The following is a 16,839-nucleotide window of genomic DNA, read 5'->3' on the forward strand; positions in this document are numbered from 1 at the left end:
GGGAGGATGTTCTTATTACCCAGTAGGCTATCGGAAAGTAATGTAGGTACATTTAGCAGTCAACATTATCAGGTACCTAGGAGTAATGGTGGGAGTGACAGCTTCTAGAGATTCCCCTGTCAACGTGGAGCTGTCATCGGACATTTCCATTTCCTCTTCTCTCGGCGGTATCCCAGCATGCCTCTCTCTCTCCGACTCTGTGGTAGCCTGCATAGTAAAATAAACCAAGATGCATTTATTTACCTGTAAATCACTGAAACTTTTGGCTTTGATCTTTAACATACAGTCACCAGTTGACTTAATAGTCAGTGCCTTCCTGTACATCTGTACTTTATGGGATTGATTTTTTTCTTATTACTAACTTTTAACAATGACAATGTAATCCTCCCAAGCTAAAAATACTGTCTCTATGTGATTTTGGTGCTGGGTTTCCATATATCCCTGTACAGAGTTATTTAGAAGAAGCATTAAATCAGTTCTTATCTGCACTTAGCCAGAAGTTCTAAGAAATTCCTGGGACTTTACACCCATACCGACCAAATTCAGTTAATATATGTACATATATAAATGTAATCTAAAAACAGGACAAAATTTATGTTGACGACTTTCAGTGAATTCAGTGCATTGCCTTATTTATCATGGTAGTTAATTCCATACCATTGATCCAGACTGAAGATCCTCATGAAATGGATGGTGTCTGGGTAGTTCCATGTAGGACATTGGAGCGTGGGTAAATGTCTCATCGTGGGCTTTACCCTTACTCCGGGCACCTGCCGACTTGGTGGGCCTCTTGGAGCTGTGGGCGCTCTGTTTCTGCTTGCTCCTCAGCTCCTCGAGTTGCTGACTCCTCATCTCCTGGGCCCGCTGTTTCCTCTTCTCCTCCTCACGTTGCTGTCTCAGCCTGTCCGCCTTCTGCTTCTGGATGAAGCGGCGGACTTCTTCTTGGTCGTAGTGTCGTTGTTTGGCATTCGATTGTTTTTCAGGTTCTGAATAAAAAAGAAAGTGTTTGTTTCTCCTGAACAAATTTACTACATACATAAAATATAATTTGATTTAATATTTTAATATTGTGTCTTAAATGTTACTTGAACAACATCAATAGCTATATTTTTTTCTTCAAATTTAATTCTTTTAAGTTGTCCCTAAAGACCTTTTCATAAAAAACAGATGTACTCCTTCAAATTCCAGATGTTTTCTAGATAGATTTATTTGCACATTTATGGCAAATCGAATTTTTAAAACACTTTATGGAATTTTAGGAAATAATTGTGTCATTCTTTCTCTGTTGATAAGTATTTGAAGCCCTACATAAACACACTAATCAATATTAAACACTTTTCTGTACTTTCAGTGGTGTTACAAGATAAGGCTGTTTTTGAAAAAAGTCTATTTACCAGGTAAGTTGGAACAGCATGCCTACCTTGGCCCCTTTTTCTACGACTAATACATCAAGGGATACAGTCTAAGTCACCAGCAAACATTTTTAATCAAATCAAAAATCAATGGATCTGTTTTTTTTTTTTTTTGGCAAACAATAGGTAGAACTTTTAAAAATACGTAAATTTTTCCAAACTGTTAAAATTGAAAAAAACAACAACAATATGACTGGTGTTTACCAAATATACAAAATAAAACTAGGTTGAGTCATCTGGACATTTTCCCCCACTATTTTTACAATACTAACACTATAGTTTTGTTTTGACATTTTATATTTTCTATGCAGAGAAGAGTACTTAAATTCTAACATCTATGAGAGCGAGATAAAATGTCAGGGGTTGTAAAACAAATTATATCTCATTAATATTTCTCAGTTATGATTCAATGGGGGTCAAGGCTACAAATTTTTGGCTCCAGGACAATACCTGCAAGACAATCAGATAAATATCTACTACGTGAATATTGGCAATATACACCCATAACCAAACAGACTTTGGGGCACATTACGTAAATATTTTGACCTTTTAGCCATTCCAGTAATTAAACCTACCCCCTTCATTGACAATTACTTTAATCTGTTACGTAGAATGCTGTCTTTAAGTAAAGAATAATTACATAATGATAGAAAACATTCCCCGCCATTACTTCCTTTGCTAGGTGTTACAAGATTGAGATAGAAAACTTAAGTACCAGAGGACCTTTCCAAACTTAATGATCAGAATTCAAATATTTAACTGGCCTCACTTATAACATGCCAAATATTTCTTGTTTAAAAGAAATGAAAATTGAATTTAATTGAATTGTTAAGTTATTGATTACATAACAAATATTTGTATTAAATTTCTTGTCGTCGTGTTTCGCGTTCTTATCGACGGGATCACGCTGGGGTATCCCGTTATTAGAATCAGCTGGACCGCCATTCCATTAAACGCCAGCTCTAAACCCTATTGTCATGTCATTCGATCTAGATTAAATCCGGTATCCAATTTCTGGTATACACAAGCCAATTTAGAAAGAAAAAAACTGGCATGTTTAAATTTTCAGTGCACAGAAACAATGAAATACAGGCTTGATCACTGTGATTAAGGCTTGAGTCTACACACTGTGGTATTCAATATTGGGGTATTTAAACACGCCTTAAATAGAGCATTCCCTGTACTATCACAAAAAAAATTTATCTTAAAGATTCAACAAGCCTATAATCAAATTCTGAAAATGCTGTAGAAATTTTGATTTCCTATCCTAAAAAGACCCTTCCGTATACCATTTTGGTATTCTAAAACTTATTAAATTTTTCACAAAATAATGTCATGTTGATGTGAATTATATTATCATGTTCTGCATCATTTGAAACATATTTTCTTAGATCTGCTTTATAACAAAACACTGTATCCTGCAATAGTCTTTTTGTGATATGTATAAAATTTTGCATAACAAATTCATGGCTTACTAATGTTACTTTTTTTTTAAAAATCATAAACTTTGGCTCAATTCAAAATTAGGCACTTCTGTGCAAAAGAAAAAAAACAAAAACAAAAATTGAGATTCTTGCTTGAATAAAGTTCAAGAAAATTCAACAAACTTCGGCATAAACACATGAAAAGATTTATTCTGATTGAAAGGTTCATCCACCTTTTTATGTCATCCCCACAGTACACACTGCATGACACCATACAGGGAATTGGTCAACAATTTCAAAGAATTCGAAGCAATGCACCTTATTTAGATATCCTGCTCTTAAAACATGACTACCAAATCATTTAAATTCTTCTGAGAAAAAAAAAAACACTTAAAAATTGGAAACACCTTCAAAACAAGATACAGCTCTATAACAATTCCTTCCCATCAGTACACCAAACTTTATTATTTTGTTTCAGACTTTTTGCTTCTTTATCAGTGCACAAGTTTCAGACATTTCTCTGGTGATTACCTTATTTCTTACAGCAAACCATTCCCAATTGTATATTTGTGAAGGATTTTCCTCTATCATGAAAATTCATTGTTGCACAATAAAAGTTATAGGGATAACTGGTAGGTTTACAACATACTGGTTCCCTTTTTGGTCCTCGATACTCACCTGTTGTTTTACTGGCCTTCCTCTTGGCTGATCTCCTCTGTTTAATACTAACTTGTCATTTTACTGAGTATATTGGTCCTCTGATGGTCCTCGATACTCACCTGTTGTTTTACTGGCTTTCCTCTTGGCTGATCTCCTCTGTTTAATACTAACTAGTCATCTTACTGAGTATATTGGTCCTCTCATGGTCCTCGATACTCACCTGTTGTTTTACTGGCTTTCCTCTTGGCTGATCTCCTCTGTTTAATACTAACTAGTCATCTTACTGAGTATATTGGTCCTCTCATGGTCCTCGATACTCACCTGTTGTTTTACTGGCTTTCCTCTTGGCTGATCTCCTCTGTTTAATACTAACTAGTCATCTTACTGAGTATATTGTCCTCTCATGGTCCTCCTCACCTGTTGTTTTACTGGCTTTCCTCTTGGCTGATCTCCTCTGTTTAATACTAACTAGTCATCTTACTAAGTATATTGGTCCTCTCATGGTCCTCGATACTCACCTGTTGTTTTACTGGCCTTCCTCTTGTCTGATTCCCTCTGTTTAAAACTAACTTATCATTTTATTGAGTATATTGGTCCTCTCATGGTCCTCGATACTCACCTGTTGTTTTACTGGCCTTCCTCTTGGCTGATCTCCTCCGTTTGATATTGTCCTCATTCTCCTTCCCAGGCTTGTCATCCTCCTCATTTTCTGAACCTATTTAGAGGACATAATTTTATTGACTAATGTATTACTGCTTTTTAAATAAGAAAATTATAAAATAACTCTTAACCAAGGAAGAATATTTGCAAAAAGCATACACACATTTCTTCAAATATTGTATATTGATTCTTCTATTCATTAGTTTAATGAAGACAAACACAATTAAAGTGAATATTGACCTAGATATTTAATGCTTACCCATATATTTCATTTAACAAATAAATTAGATACTGGTCTAGATATCTAGTTCTCCATTTACCCATATTGAGATCAGACAGCACTTTTCTGGCCTCTTCAGACAAGGCCTTGGCTCGTTCCAGTTCCACCGTTGTTGCAGTTTTCGGCTCAGCCACTTCCTCTCGTTTATCTTTTTCGTTGTCATTGTTACTGGCCCCAGTGGCTGGTGGTCTGATATCAACAGAGGCCTCACCTAAAAATATTTTCAAAAGTTAAAAAAAAATTCTAAAATGTCTTTCCATGTGAGAGAGATGTATTTGATAACTTTTGCTTTCAATACCACTTTCTTGTTTTACACAAAAAATGGGGAGAAAAATACCCATAATTTGCCTTTTTAAAAATAAATTAAAGATCTAGTTATCAGCAATAGAAATTCATATCTCTGTCTTTTTAACTTTCATTTGATATTACATGCTAAAGTTTCACCACCCCCTTTCATAGGTAGGCCATTGTGTGTATTATATTACTTCAATCATAGAATCAAATATCAGATGTAAAATCAATTCATTCAGTTCCATGCGAGAGGTGAAACCTGGCTGACAGTGTTCCAAATACCCCACACACAGCTTCAAATAATGCATAGCAATTTACCGGCATCATTACATGCAGATCTGCACTTGCCGAATCTTGTCAAATAAATGTGATGAAAAGAGACACTCAGAGCCTGGATTAAACTGTCTGGCCCACACCCACTCCCTCAAAATAAATCAGTCTTTGCCTTTCTTCATCAAATCTAAGGGGGTCAACTTTTTTCGTCCTATGCACGGGGTGGAGAATGAATTTTGTACAGAATACAATGCATTTACACTGCCCTATGCAACACATTTTGAATAACAACCCATATTTTTATTATTCATATGGAAGTAATTGGTCCAGATCCACTTGACAAGATTGGGAAAATGGGTACATGCCTGTTACATTTACAAAGCTGTTTTTGAATTGAGTGCAGACTTCATTCAATAGCATTTTAGGCTAGTTTTATATCTCATCTATAAGAATATTATATTTGTCAATTTCTTTCTAATTGCAACTATCATGTTTTTATGGTGCTGGGTAAATACACTTTTGAATCTATCCTCTGTAGTTCGCAATTCTCGGCACTTATTAGCCTGCGATTCTCGACACTTACTAGTCTGTGACGTCCTTCGAGTTTTCGCTGGTCCAAGTTCTCGTAGAATCAGCTCTTGTCCTGCCCGCCATGATGATGTTGTTATAATATCTACAAACAAGTACAGATGACGTCTCAGGTGACAGCCGTTAAATTGATTTTTAAATTTTGGAACAAAATTAATGGAATATAATTTACTTATCAAAAGAAATAAAACATTTGTTCACATTCCATACGACTAAAAGTGCAGGAAGCATATTTTATCAAAGTGCATAAAATTGCACTTATAGAAAAAATACACTTTTTAACAGTGAGTCACTCATGGCAAAAATGCACAAGTTTGTTACTTGGGAAAAATAGTAAAGGTAATAAAATATGCATAATGGCAAAAGACAATAATTTGCACTAAGTCACGGAGCTCAAAACCACCAAATTATCCTGAGGCATATTTGTTACTTTAACAAATGTCATCAGACTCATTTATCTCGCCCTCTAATATCTTGCTCTTCTGCACTCACTTTCATTACCATCCGTCCCTCATTACTATTTCCATTGATTTTTTTATTTTCATGTGGACAATACCTTTCTTTGATTGCTTTTCAGGTTTTTTGTTGCTAGTGGCAACGATCCTTGTCATTTTCTTTTTTGGTTTGGTTTCCTCTGGGACGGATTCTACAATAAAAGATTATCATCTATACACGGTCTTATATACTTCAAAAGTGAATACAAATAATTCTACCTATGCTCACTAATCAGCACTCGTTGACAGTGGAATACATTTCCAATTATCTCTTCACTAGTTTTTCACGTTATTGACAAATGTAACCTATTAAAAATCATTCAGACAGGTTCAATTGGTTTCCATTATACCATAAAACCATTGATATAAGCCCCCCATTCTCCTTTAATCTTCTACTCCAAAAATAGTATTTTTCATATATGTGTATCCTTTGGATTTTGACCTTGACCTACTTACCTTTGGTGGCCTGTTCCATTTTCTTTTCCTGCAGTTTGAGGGCAGCTTTCTTTTTCTTTTCCCTCTTTCTCCAGTCCATTACTTTGGGGGGTTTGAAGTCTGCATATTTATACCTCACCTCTGCTTCACTGAAACCTACAAATAATTTTTTTTTTTTTAGTTTTAGTGCAAATGAAAAATTAAAGAACAATTCGCTGGAATGTTAAATATCAAATTTCACTTCATGATGTTCAGAATTTTATGGATATTCATAGTACAACTATTTCATCACCTTTTATTTCTATTTACATTCATTAATTTTTCATGTTTCATCATTTACATTCCTGCATCTCTTACATTTTCACAGTATTTCTTTTTTAAATGTTATAACACCTATCTCCCCTGTGTCCTACCTTTGTACGTTGGGACAGTAGGGGCGGGGGCCACCTTGCGAACTCGCCTCTGACTGTCGGCGCCATCTGGTGGTGGTAGGTCGTAGGAAGCTCGACTGAGTACAGGCTCATATTCATTGTGATGGTAGTGATGTGGACCATTCATAGGGTTCATATCCGCCTCCCCCATCTCATCATCATCCCCATTCCTATCTAGGTTATCAACTGTAGAAGAAGAGGTCTGGTAATTATAAAGTACTTAATTCTAGAATAATGTGTATAAAAAAATCTAGCATCCCTATCTGCAGTTCACTATGAGAACTTAAAATTTCTATTGACTTTTCATGCAGTGATCAATAATTCACACAATACAAACTCCAGGTGTGACATTGAGGCAACTACATCATCAGTTCATAACCCAATCCTAAAGCAGAGAGACTGCAAGTGAATGAAACTAAGAATCATATATATAATTATATATATTAAAATTCAAGATGTCCTTGGTATAGGTATGAACATATAGAAAAATAATCCAGAATTTGGAAAAGATGATCACATTTTATTCCAAAGCGCTTTCGCCATTCGGCTCTTCAGTGGATTTTGAATAACAATAGCAACATGACATGATAACGTCGTTATTATGACGTCATAATTAAAGGACAACGTTAAAATTTGGCGCAAAAAATGTCCGTAGAAAGCGCCAAATTCAAATTGAATAGACTTGACACTGTAAATGATACATATTTACACAATAATAATCAATAATTGATAAATTTTAAAGATTTTAAAAACAATATTTACAGTCATTGATTAAATCAGAACATTTATCTGTTTAGTTTAGGCTTAAATTTATCAATGAAATGTTGTTCTTTGGCCCGCCGTAACTGTTCATTTTCCTCAGTAACTTTATAAAACGGAAAGATACTAAAACGTCCTTTACCGCATTGTTCAAAATGTTCGCTGCACGGAGTATTTCTTACGGAAGGGTCCCTTATCTGCTGTTTGTGTACTCTAACACGGTCGGATATTTTATTTCCTGTTTGACCAATGTAATTTTCTCCGCAACCACGGCAAGTCATGCAATATATGACGTTCTTGGTTTTGCAGTTCATATTATGTTGAACTTTAAAATCTATTCCTGTTTTGAATGTGAATGATTCTCCGATTTGTATAAAATCGCAAGTTCCACAGCGTGGATCATCACATTTGGAAACTGTAAATATTTCCTTTGTAGAGGTGAATTTGGCTTTGGTGAGGATTTTTTTCAAATTTGGCGGTTGTCTTCTACTGTAAATCAAATTCTTCTCCGCAATAAGGTCGTTCAGATTTTTTGATTGTTGAAGTATGGGCAGGCACTGTTTCGTTGTGTTGAAGATGTTGAGATTTTTTGGATTATAAGTGACAACGAATGGAATTTCTGTGTGCATATTATCGGATTCATTCTTTCTGTTTACTTTCCGAAGTTCTGTAATTGGGATTGCTTCGGCTTTTCTTGTCGCTTCGGCTATAAGGTTTTTTGGATATTTTTGGCGGCGTAGAAAAACACTCAATTCTTCTAGTCTTTTTGTCCGACGTTTTTCGGAGAATCATTCACATTCAAAACAGGAATAGATTTTAAAGTTCAACATAATATGAAATGCAAAACCAAGAACGTCATATATTGCATGACTTGCCGTGGTTGCGGAGAAAATTACATTGGTCAAACAGGAAATAAAATATCCGACCGTGTTAGAGTACACAAACAGCAGATAAGGGACCCTTCCGTAAGAAATACTCCGTGCAGCGAACATTTTGAACAATGCGGTAAAGGACGTTTTAGTATCTTTCCGTTTTATAAAGTTACTGAGGAAAATGAACAGTTACGGCGGGCCAAAGAACAACATTTCATTGATAAATTTAAGCCTAAACTAAACAGATAAATGCTCTGATTTAATCAATGACTGTAAATATTGTTTTTAAAATCTTTAAAATTTATCAATTATTGATTATTATTGTGTAAATATGTATCATTTACAGTGTCAAGTCTATTGAATTTGGCGCTTTCTACGGACATTTTTTGCGCCAAATTTTAACGTTGTCCTTTAATTATGACGTCATAATAACGACGTTATCATGTCATGTTGCTATTGTTATTCAAATTCCACTGAAGAGCCGAATGGCGAAAGCGCTTTGGAATAAAATGTGATCATCTTTTCCAAATTCTGGATTATTTTTCTATATAATTATATATATATACATGATCATAATGGTAAATTTTCTGTCCTAAAGAAAGAAAACATGGCCCTCTGATATTGCATATATCACCTAAACCAAGAGAAACTTGACTCCATCATTACCATTCTTACATCATCCTTACAATTATTACATAATACTTGCAATTTTTAGCATTTTTTTTTTTACCTTGGTCTAATTTACAAATTTTATTACAATTTGTCTGGGAAAATGCTTTAGATTTATTTGAAGATGAATTAGAAAAATAATTTTAAAGGAAAAAAATTGTTTTTCTTTACTTATGTTAAATGATTCATAGCTAAGGAAAAAAAATGATGGAAAGTATGACATTGCATATCTACAGCATGGCAATCCTTTGAAATATGCATTTAAAGCATGTCAGTAAGAAGGAGGGACTACGTTAGAGTCATCATACATCATCACCATGGAATAATATTTAAGAAGTCAAAAGTTGAGCATACAGGTCAAGTGGCATGTTTATAAAATATAAACATTTTACGACATCAATTTAAACAGTTTACACTAGGGTGAGGACATCCTGCGTAAAAAGCTGAGAGCCAGTTTCTCTTAAAGATGGGTGTGACGGTTATTAGTTCAAGAACTCGATCCCCAAATAAAACGGCACTTTGTTGACAGGTAAATACATCAGACATGTGTAAAATCTCAGACGCACTTTATGAAACCCAATGCATTTTTAATAAGCCTCAAAATACAGTCGTTTTTGCCGTAAAATACTTTTTGACGTTTACTTCAAACAGCAACATTCATATTTTATTAGGTTTGCTTGTTATAAGGTTTATAATAAAAAGCAAGAAACAATTCATAAGAAATGCCTCATTAATTAAAAAAATACAATCTTTAACATATTATAAAATCAATTTTATAACTTATAGTGTTCTTCGCTTACAATCTGGTGACCGCTGTCACGATTCATTAACATCTGTTTATTTGAAACATGAAAGGATCTTGCTCTTTCTTATTTTTTAATTTTGATTACATGTAATCCTGCTGAAAGCAAAGCAGAGACATTTGGACTCTTGACTTCATCCTAATTGCCCTTCCAACAAGCTTCATTAAATGTCCATTTACTGACAGTTCTAAAAAATTTCAAACATTACTCCAGTACTCCATGCTTTAACCCTAAGCTTTCGTCATTAATTCTGTAATAAAGCTCAACATTTAATGATTATTTACAGATTTTGGTAAATCCTCCTATCATATGACACAGTCTTTAATTAAACATTCACAAATATAGCCTTCGAGGTTGAATATCAGCTACGTTCTTATATTAACAATAATGTGGTAAGGACAATATGTATCGATTGTTTATTGTGATATATATCCGCAAACAATTCCTGGTAATATGAACCATCTATTACTGATGCGGTGTGAACCAAGTTCAAATGGAGACATTGCTGGCTCAGAATGACCTTCTGTATATCAACTAAAGAAAAAACACAAAGGAACATCATCAAGTACACTTAACATTTTGTAAACTACACAGCTATGGCCTTACAATGGAAGCCACAATGGATGTCACTCCCAAAAATTACCTACAGTTCATCTGAACAAACCTTTGGACTGAGTTAGTCTTAGAATGTTTAAAATCAGCTGATCAAAACAACAGTACTCCTCAAGATAAATTTCTGGTGCAACAATTAAGAAACCTTTTTTAAAGTAAACTGTATACTAATCAAATAAGCCTTAAAACAATATAATTCTACTTTTCAAAGATAAATATCTAGGATAAGTACCTTCCATTTTGCAGCTGAAAGTGGAGGCATTGAGTGATTTAAACCTTAAACCTACTACTACTTTCTAATTTTGGGTTTGGTAAATTTGTTCTTAAATGTTGGTAAAAGTCAACTTTACATAGCCTGCTCAAACAACTTCTGAAGCAAACTTTATTCTTCTGAATAGGTAATGTCTTTACTTATCACTTAATGCTGTTTACTGTCATGAATTAAAGACTGAAAATCAGGAAAACTTGTCAATTTGACTTTAAAGTACTTTGAAAATAAATAAATGGTCCAAGGAAAAAATATAGAAAGAGTTTCAGCAGAAAGTGCTGTGAAAATGAATTAATGGTCCAGAAAAAAAAGATGTTCCTTTTTGAGATGTTCACATTTAAAGCATTTGACTGTTTTACCTTTTTAGTAAAAAAAAAAAATGGAGGTTGTGGGGAGGGGGGTGTTAGTTGTTTGCCTGTAATATAATCAAATACTAAGCCTGCATAGTCATCAAATTGATGATGTTTACAATAATGCTTTTCCCTTTTCCATATTTTAATGAGCAGACTTAGTCTTAAAGTGTAAACCAATTCCAATTAAAAATCTCAATCCTAAAATTTTGAATTTATTCATAAAGGGCAAAGTAATAAATCATGTCATACTTGCATTTATAATTAACAATTCAGAGGAGAGCCTGGATTCTGCTCACAGAGAGGTATGCAATGGAACCTTCACATCCGGAATGAAAGGCCTCCATGAATGGGAGCCATTAACTCAAAACAGTGTATAATGCTCGTACTGTCAGGAGAACATGTATGGTTACAGTTTGAATTATTTCCGAATAATGAAAATCAGAAAAAAGAATTGGGTAAATATTGAAAAATGAATTCGCTGTACTCAGAACATCTGTTTGGATAGAATACATCTCAGAATCGATGCCTGATCAAACCTTACGAAATTCTAGTCACGCCATACATCCAACTTAACTATGCCTTTCACTGCTAGATTAGAAAAGTTAACAATGCTAAAATGTGTATTGTAGTACAATCAAGAGCCTGCAGTGAACTTAATTGGTCAGCTTTGTCCTGGTTTTTAAACCCATTGTAATGCTTTCATAAAGATATGAATTGAAATTTGTCAAGATTTTCAATGTATAAATTTAACTAAAAATATGTCACTTTGATCGACATTATTTCTTTATAACAGTCATTCCTTTACACTATTCAAAAAAAGCTGTCCAAACTTCACCCTTTTATAAATGTTCTTTCCAAAAAAAATTTAAAAATTTATAAATCTTCATAAATTATGTATAAGTATGTAAAAGAAGTGTACTTAGGTGGAAAAAGTTGGATATTTTTCAATTAAGACAGATAAATATAGCATAAAAATGATTGAAAAGTCTGTACACAAAACTCTTGGCCCCATGCCCAAAGCTTTCAGGCCTTTCTTTCAATATCAGCTGTACTGATATTTCAGGATTTCAAACCATTCCATTTCAAATCATGCAAACAAATAAATCAAGGACTTGGAGCCATATGAACTCTCACTTTATTTACAGAGAAATAATCAATTTCAGCAATGCAATCAGAATCTTGCATGCTAATTAAAAATGTAAAATAATGTCTAGTAGTTTTCTTTACAGAGAAAATACAAGTTACTTTTCAAAGCAATCTAATTTCTGCTACTTTAAGCATAAATAGAGCAGATCAAGAATCAGATATTAATAAAAGAAGTTAACATAGAACTGAATGGGTGCTGTCTTATGTTGACATCCATTATGCAAAGGACATTCATGAAACCACCAAAATAGAAAATATTTGAGTTTCATTCCATCTAAACATAAATCTCTCCAGAAGAATGCAAACAATTTTGATACAAAGAAATCATTAATTTTCGTGGGGGTTTTAATTTTTTGTTGTTATCGAAGTATGGGAAGACCCTACGATTTGTCATAACCATCACAAAATTTCAAATTTCATAGGCATTACAACTCAACACTTTTCCAACCATGAAATCAAATCCCTACATTCAATAATTTTTTCTCATACCTCAAAATTCCCCACGAAAATATGTGATTTTACAGTATTTTGTTATAATAAGTGAAGCAATCTAAACATACTCATGATACCATTGCTATTTTTCAAAAAAACATCTTTGTGATCTACTGTAAAATCACATATTTTCATAGGGTCAAATTTTCAAGCTTTGAGAGAAAAATATTGGTTTGTGGGGATTTGATTTCATTGGAGAAGTGTTCAGTTATAATGCATATGAAATTTTTACATATCGAGGTGTCATGAATTCGAGGGTGTCTCCATACCTCAATGAAAATTAACCCCCCACGAAAATTAGTGATTTCACAGTATCTGAACACATCAAAATAAAGACAAACCTTTGGGAGATGCTGAGCGCTGCTGCTGTTTCCGAATTTTCTCTTTTATTTTGGACAATGCATCTACAAGGAAAATAGTGTCATTTAATTAAAACTGTCCACTGCAGTGGCTCCAGGGCACCTGCTAGATTCGTGGGGATCATTTCATGTGTGATCTGACAGTCAATCTATGAGGACTAACACTGTCATAAAATAGAAACTAGAGGTACTGTGAGCAATGAGCTCACTAAATGATACCCCCCGCCTCCCATATGAATATAATGGCAGTGTCCATGTTTTGCTCTGAAAAATCCAAAATATATGTCAGATCAAAAAGTAAAATAGGAGGTGCACAATGGCAATATGTAATAAAGATTCTGTTAAAGTTTCATTAAATTTCCTTCAGTGGTATGGGAGGAGTTGTGGATAAGAGATGGGTACCCCAAAGCGTAACAGACGGACGGACGGAAATACCGATTACTATATACCCTCCCGCTTTTCAAGCGGGGGGTATAATAAGATACCTGCATGTTTTGCAGACAACTTTGGTAATTGAAATTTCGAGAAATAAACATACTTATACACTCGATTCTCATTATATTGCGGGTTTCATTGTATTGCGCTATATTGCAATAATGTGAATACATAGCCTATATTCTTTTTATTGATGGACAAACTGTATGTTGTCTGGATGTTTACTTTTTTAATGATTTAGAAGTATGGAACATCCGTTTGAAAAAAAAATAATTCAAATAAAACATAAATTTACAGATTTCCAGTCCCGTTTTTATTATATTTAGAGCATTAGATTTATAACCTAATAAAAATCATAATGAAGTTCATCTTTAAAAAGTCTTTAGTTAGTACAATTATTTATTTTTCATGTAGAATTACATCGTAAATTCAAAAATAAAAATTTAGGTACATGTCATCTACAAGTTTCCATGTTTTCCCATACCGTGATACAATGAGACTCTCCAATTTTGGAGGTATATAAGACTTCCTCTTTTAAAAATAGACTACAAATTAAACGATGCAAGCTTGGAAAATAATTTGACACAGAAAAGTTAGGTCATAGTTAGACTTTTTATGCAAAAGAATTATGTACTGCAATATAATGAGACACTAGTATGTCATATACTACTAGTAATTAAAACTAGAGGTACTGTGAGCAATGAGCTCACTAAATGATACCCCCCGCCTCCCATATGAATATATTGGCAGTATCCATGTTTTGCTCTGGAAAATCCAAAATATATGTCAGATCAAAAAGTAAAATAGGAGGTGCACAATGGCAATATGTAATAAAGATTCTGTGAAAGTTTCATTAAATTTCCTTCAGTGGTATGAGAGGAGTTGCGGATAAGAGATGGGTACCCCAAAGCGTAACAGACGGACGGACGGACAGACGTACAGACGGACGGAAATACCGATTACTATATACCCTCCCGCTTTTCAAGCGGGGGGTATAACAAGGAGTTCAAAGTCAATGGAAGGTATTGTGGATTCTTTATTGCTTAGCAACAGTGTCAGAATCAGCATACATACTCAAACACACCCTCACACACACACACACCCTCACAAGCACAACTCACTACTTCTCTCCTGTTTACAACCCCCTGACTCAGACCATATTTTCAAATGAAATCAAACTTAATGGTGTTATAAAAAAGACAAAATTTCTTAGGAAGGACATTTATATTCCACAACCTATTTACCATAAAGACAAACACCATTAAATGGACCACTATGGTCTACATGCAATCACTCATGATTTAAGGGTTTTGTTGATAGTAAGGATTTTAAGCTGAATTGAAATGGATGTGAACATATTTAAAGTAAGGCAGATTTTAAGTACTGATGAAAAAGTACAAAATTCTTCAGAAAAAAGCTAGATCATAATTTCTTAATTTCATATTTGAGTAGTTCCGATATTAAAAATAAACACAAACCTGGGTTTATTAGTCAAGACAGTTTGACACATATCATTAAAGGGCAGCAACATATATATCAAAGGGATATAATTAAATAATGGAGAGATTAAAAATTTCAAAAAGTACTTAAGATACACGAGGGACTGCAAGTACAGTCGCACCTGCTGTTACGGCCACCCTTAATCAGCGGCCACTCGTCATGAACGGCCAGTTTCAATCCCGCCTGTTCATTTTTTCACTATATTTTAACTCATTTAAGCGGCCACCTGTCTAACGTGGCCAGTGGCCAGTGTTTTTAGGTCCCATGCGCTCAACATGCCTGTTTTAAGTGGCCATTTTGTCTGTTTAGTCACATGACTTCCGTCTGGCCACATGACCTTGTATCCTCGAGAAGCCAAACATGAACAGCTGATAATGAGTAATTACTGATAATTGCGGGTGTAATTTGAATTCATTCAAGATTTAATGATTTAATTAATATGATTAAATAATTTACTTTTTACAAATTTTTTTTTTCTTTTTTGTTCTTTATATACGAAAGTAAGTTGTTACACAGCTGTTGATTACGGTTATCAATACATTAAAATATACTACAATTTCGCCCGAGGTTATCAAGCCAAGTGGCCAGTCTCGGGTTATAGCCCTACTATGCTATATAATATATATTCAGAAAAACTAAAAAGCTTTACACAGCATCAGGAAATTTTGTTGAGACATTTCATGATTTCGTGTGATGTAAATTCTATTGCTGTGAAACTTTTAAAATTACCATCACAAAACAACAATAAAAAACAATTTTAATAGATTTCTTTCCTAAATTCATGTAAAATGAACTGTAACAAAAGGGATCTCTTGTGACTTTAAGCTTCCTAATTTTTTATGTGTTGAAATTGTGGATTTGGATACGTTTGAAAGTAAATTAATATACAATTGTGATCGCAATTTTTTATTCCTTGGTTTGAAACCTGGAATAAGTGGCCACCTGTCTTATGTGGCCAATTTGTCATTCTCCCACAAGTGGCCTCTTAAAACAGGTTTGACTGTATAATACATCTACCCAAACATCTTGATTCATTAAACTTAGACAGCCATTAGTCAGGATTTCAGCACATCTCTACTTGAACTTTGATTTCCTTTGTCCCAAAATTAAGTTCCATTTTTCAAGCTTTCCCACTGATTATCCCCTGACAAAGTCAATCTTATGAAAACAAATACTGACAAATCTGTTGTCTTACTCACATGAGTTTTGATGAATACAAATACTCAGAAGTATTGATGATATCATTTTGATTCTTCCATAAAAAAAGAGCTTAAATTCACAAAGAATGATTTTGTCTTCACCCTTCTTTTTAGGAATTACATGTAATTGGTCTAATTGCAGGAGACTCTGCTGACCCCCCCCCCCCTCCCAAAGTTACTAAAATGGAATAATTAAATTTTACATTGGAAGAGATGAGGAGTTTGGATTTGTTATCTTTCTGCAACAAAGTTGGATGCATGGGTGAGTGCATTTGTAATGGAAGTTTTGCAAATAATCATTTTTATCAGGATTGTATGGAAATGTTAGTTTTTACTGTCCCCTTGTTTTCATTATTGCTGTAAAAAAGTTCTTGATGTGGACTGCAGAAGTTAAAGCATTTATCAAAGCCTGGCTACAAAAACT

At 34.0% G+C, this 16,839-nt stretch overlaps 1 protein-coding gene across 1 annotated transcript in view; it reads right to left on the reverse strand.

Annotated features, from left to right (window-relative positions):
* Nucleotides 1-16,839, reverse strand: part of LOC134276167 (centrosome-associated protein 350-like) — a 67,720-nt gene that overhangs the window by 20,731 nt on the left and 30,150 nt on the right. Inside the window, exons 7-15 of the mRNA XM_062758438.1 lie at nt 13,264-13,326; nt 6,931-7,134; nt 6,539-6,673; nt 6,145-6,234; nt 5,584-5,673; nt 4,477-4,647; nt 4,116-4,211; nt 658-986; nt 77-207 (exon numbers count right to left, since the gene is read on the reverse strand). Of these exons, the coding sequence (XP_062614422.1) occupies nt 77-207; nt 658-986; nt 4,116-4,211; nt 4,477-4,647; nt 5,584-5,673; nt 6,145-6,234; nt 6,539-6,673; nt 6,931-7,134; nt 13,264-13,326 (1,309 nt within the window). The remainder of the gene's footprint in view (nt 1-76; nt 208-657; nt 987-4,115; nt 4,212-4,476; nt 4,648-5,583; nt 5,674-6,144; nt 6,235-6,538; nt 6,674-6,930; nt 7,135-13,263; nt 13,327-16,839) is intronic.

The sequence above is a fragment of the Saccostrea cucullata genome, unplaced genomic scaffold (genome assembly GCF_032062105.1).
Source record: "Saccostrea cucullata isolate Sc308-1 unplaced genomic scaffold, CSIRO_AGI_Scuc_v1 ctg95, whole genome shotgun sequence".
In the NCBI taxonomy this organism is placed as follows: Eukaryota; Metazoa; Mollusca; class Bivalvia; order Ostreida; family Ostreidae; genus Saccostrea; species Saccostrea cuccullata.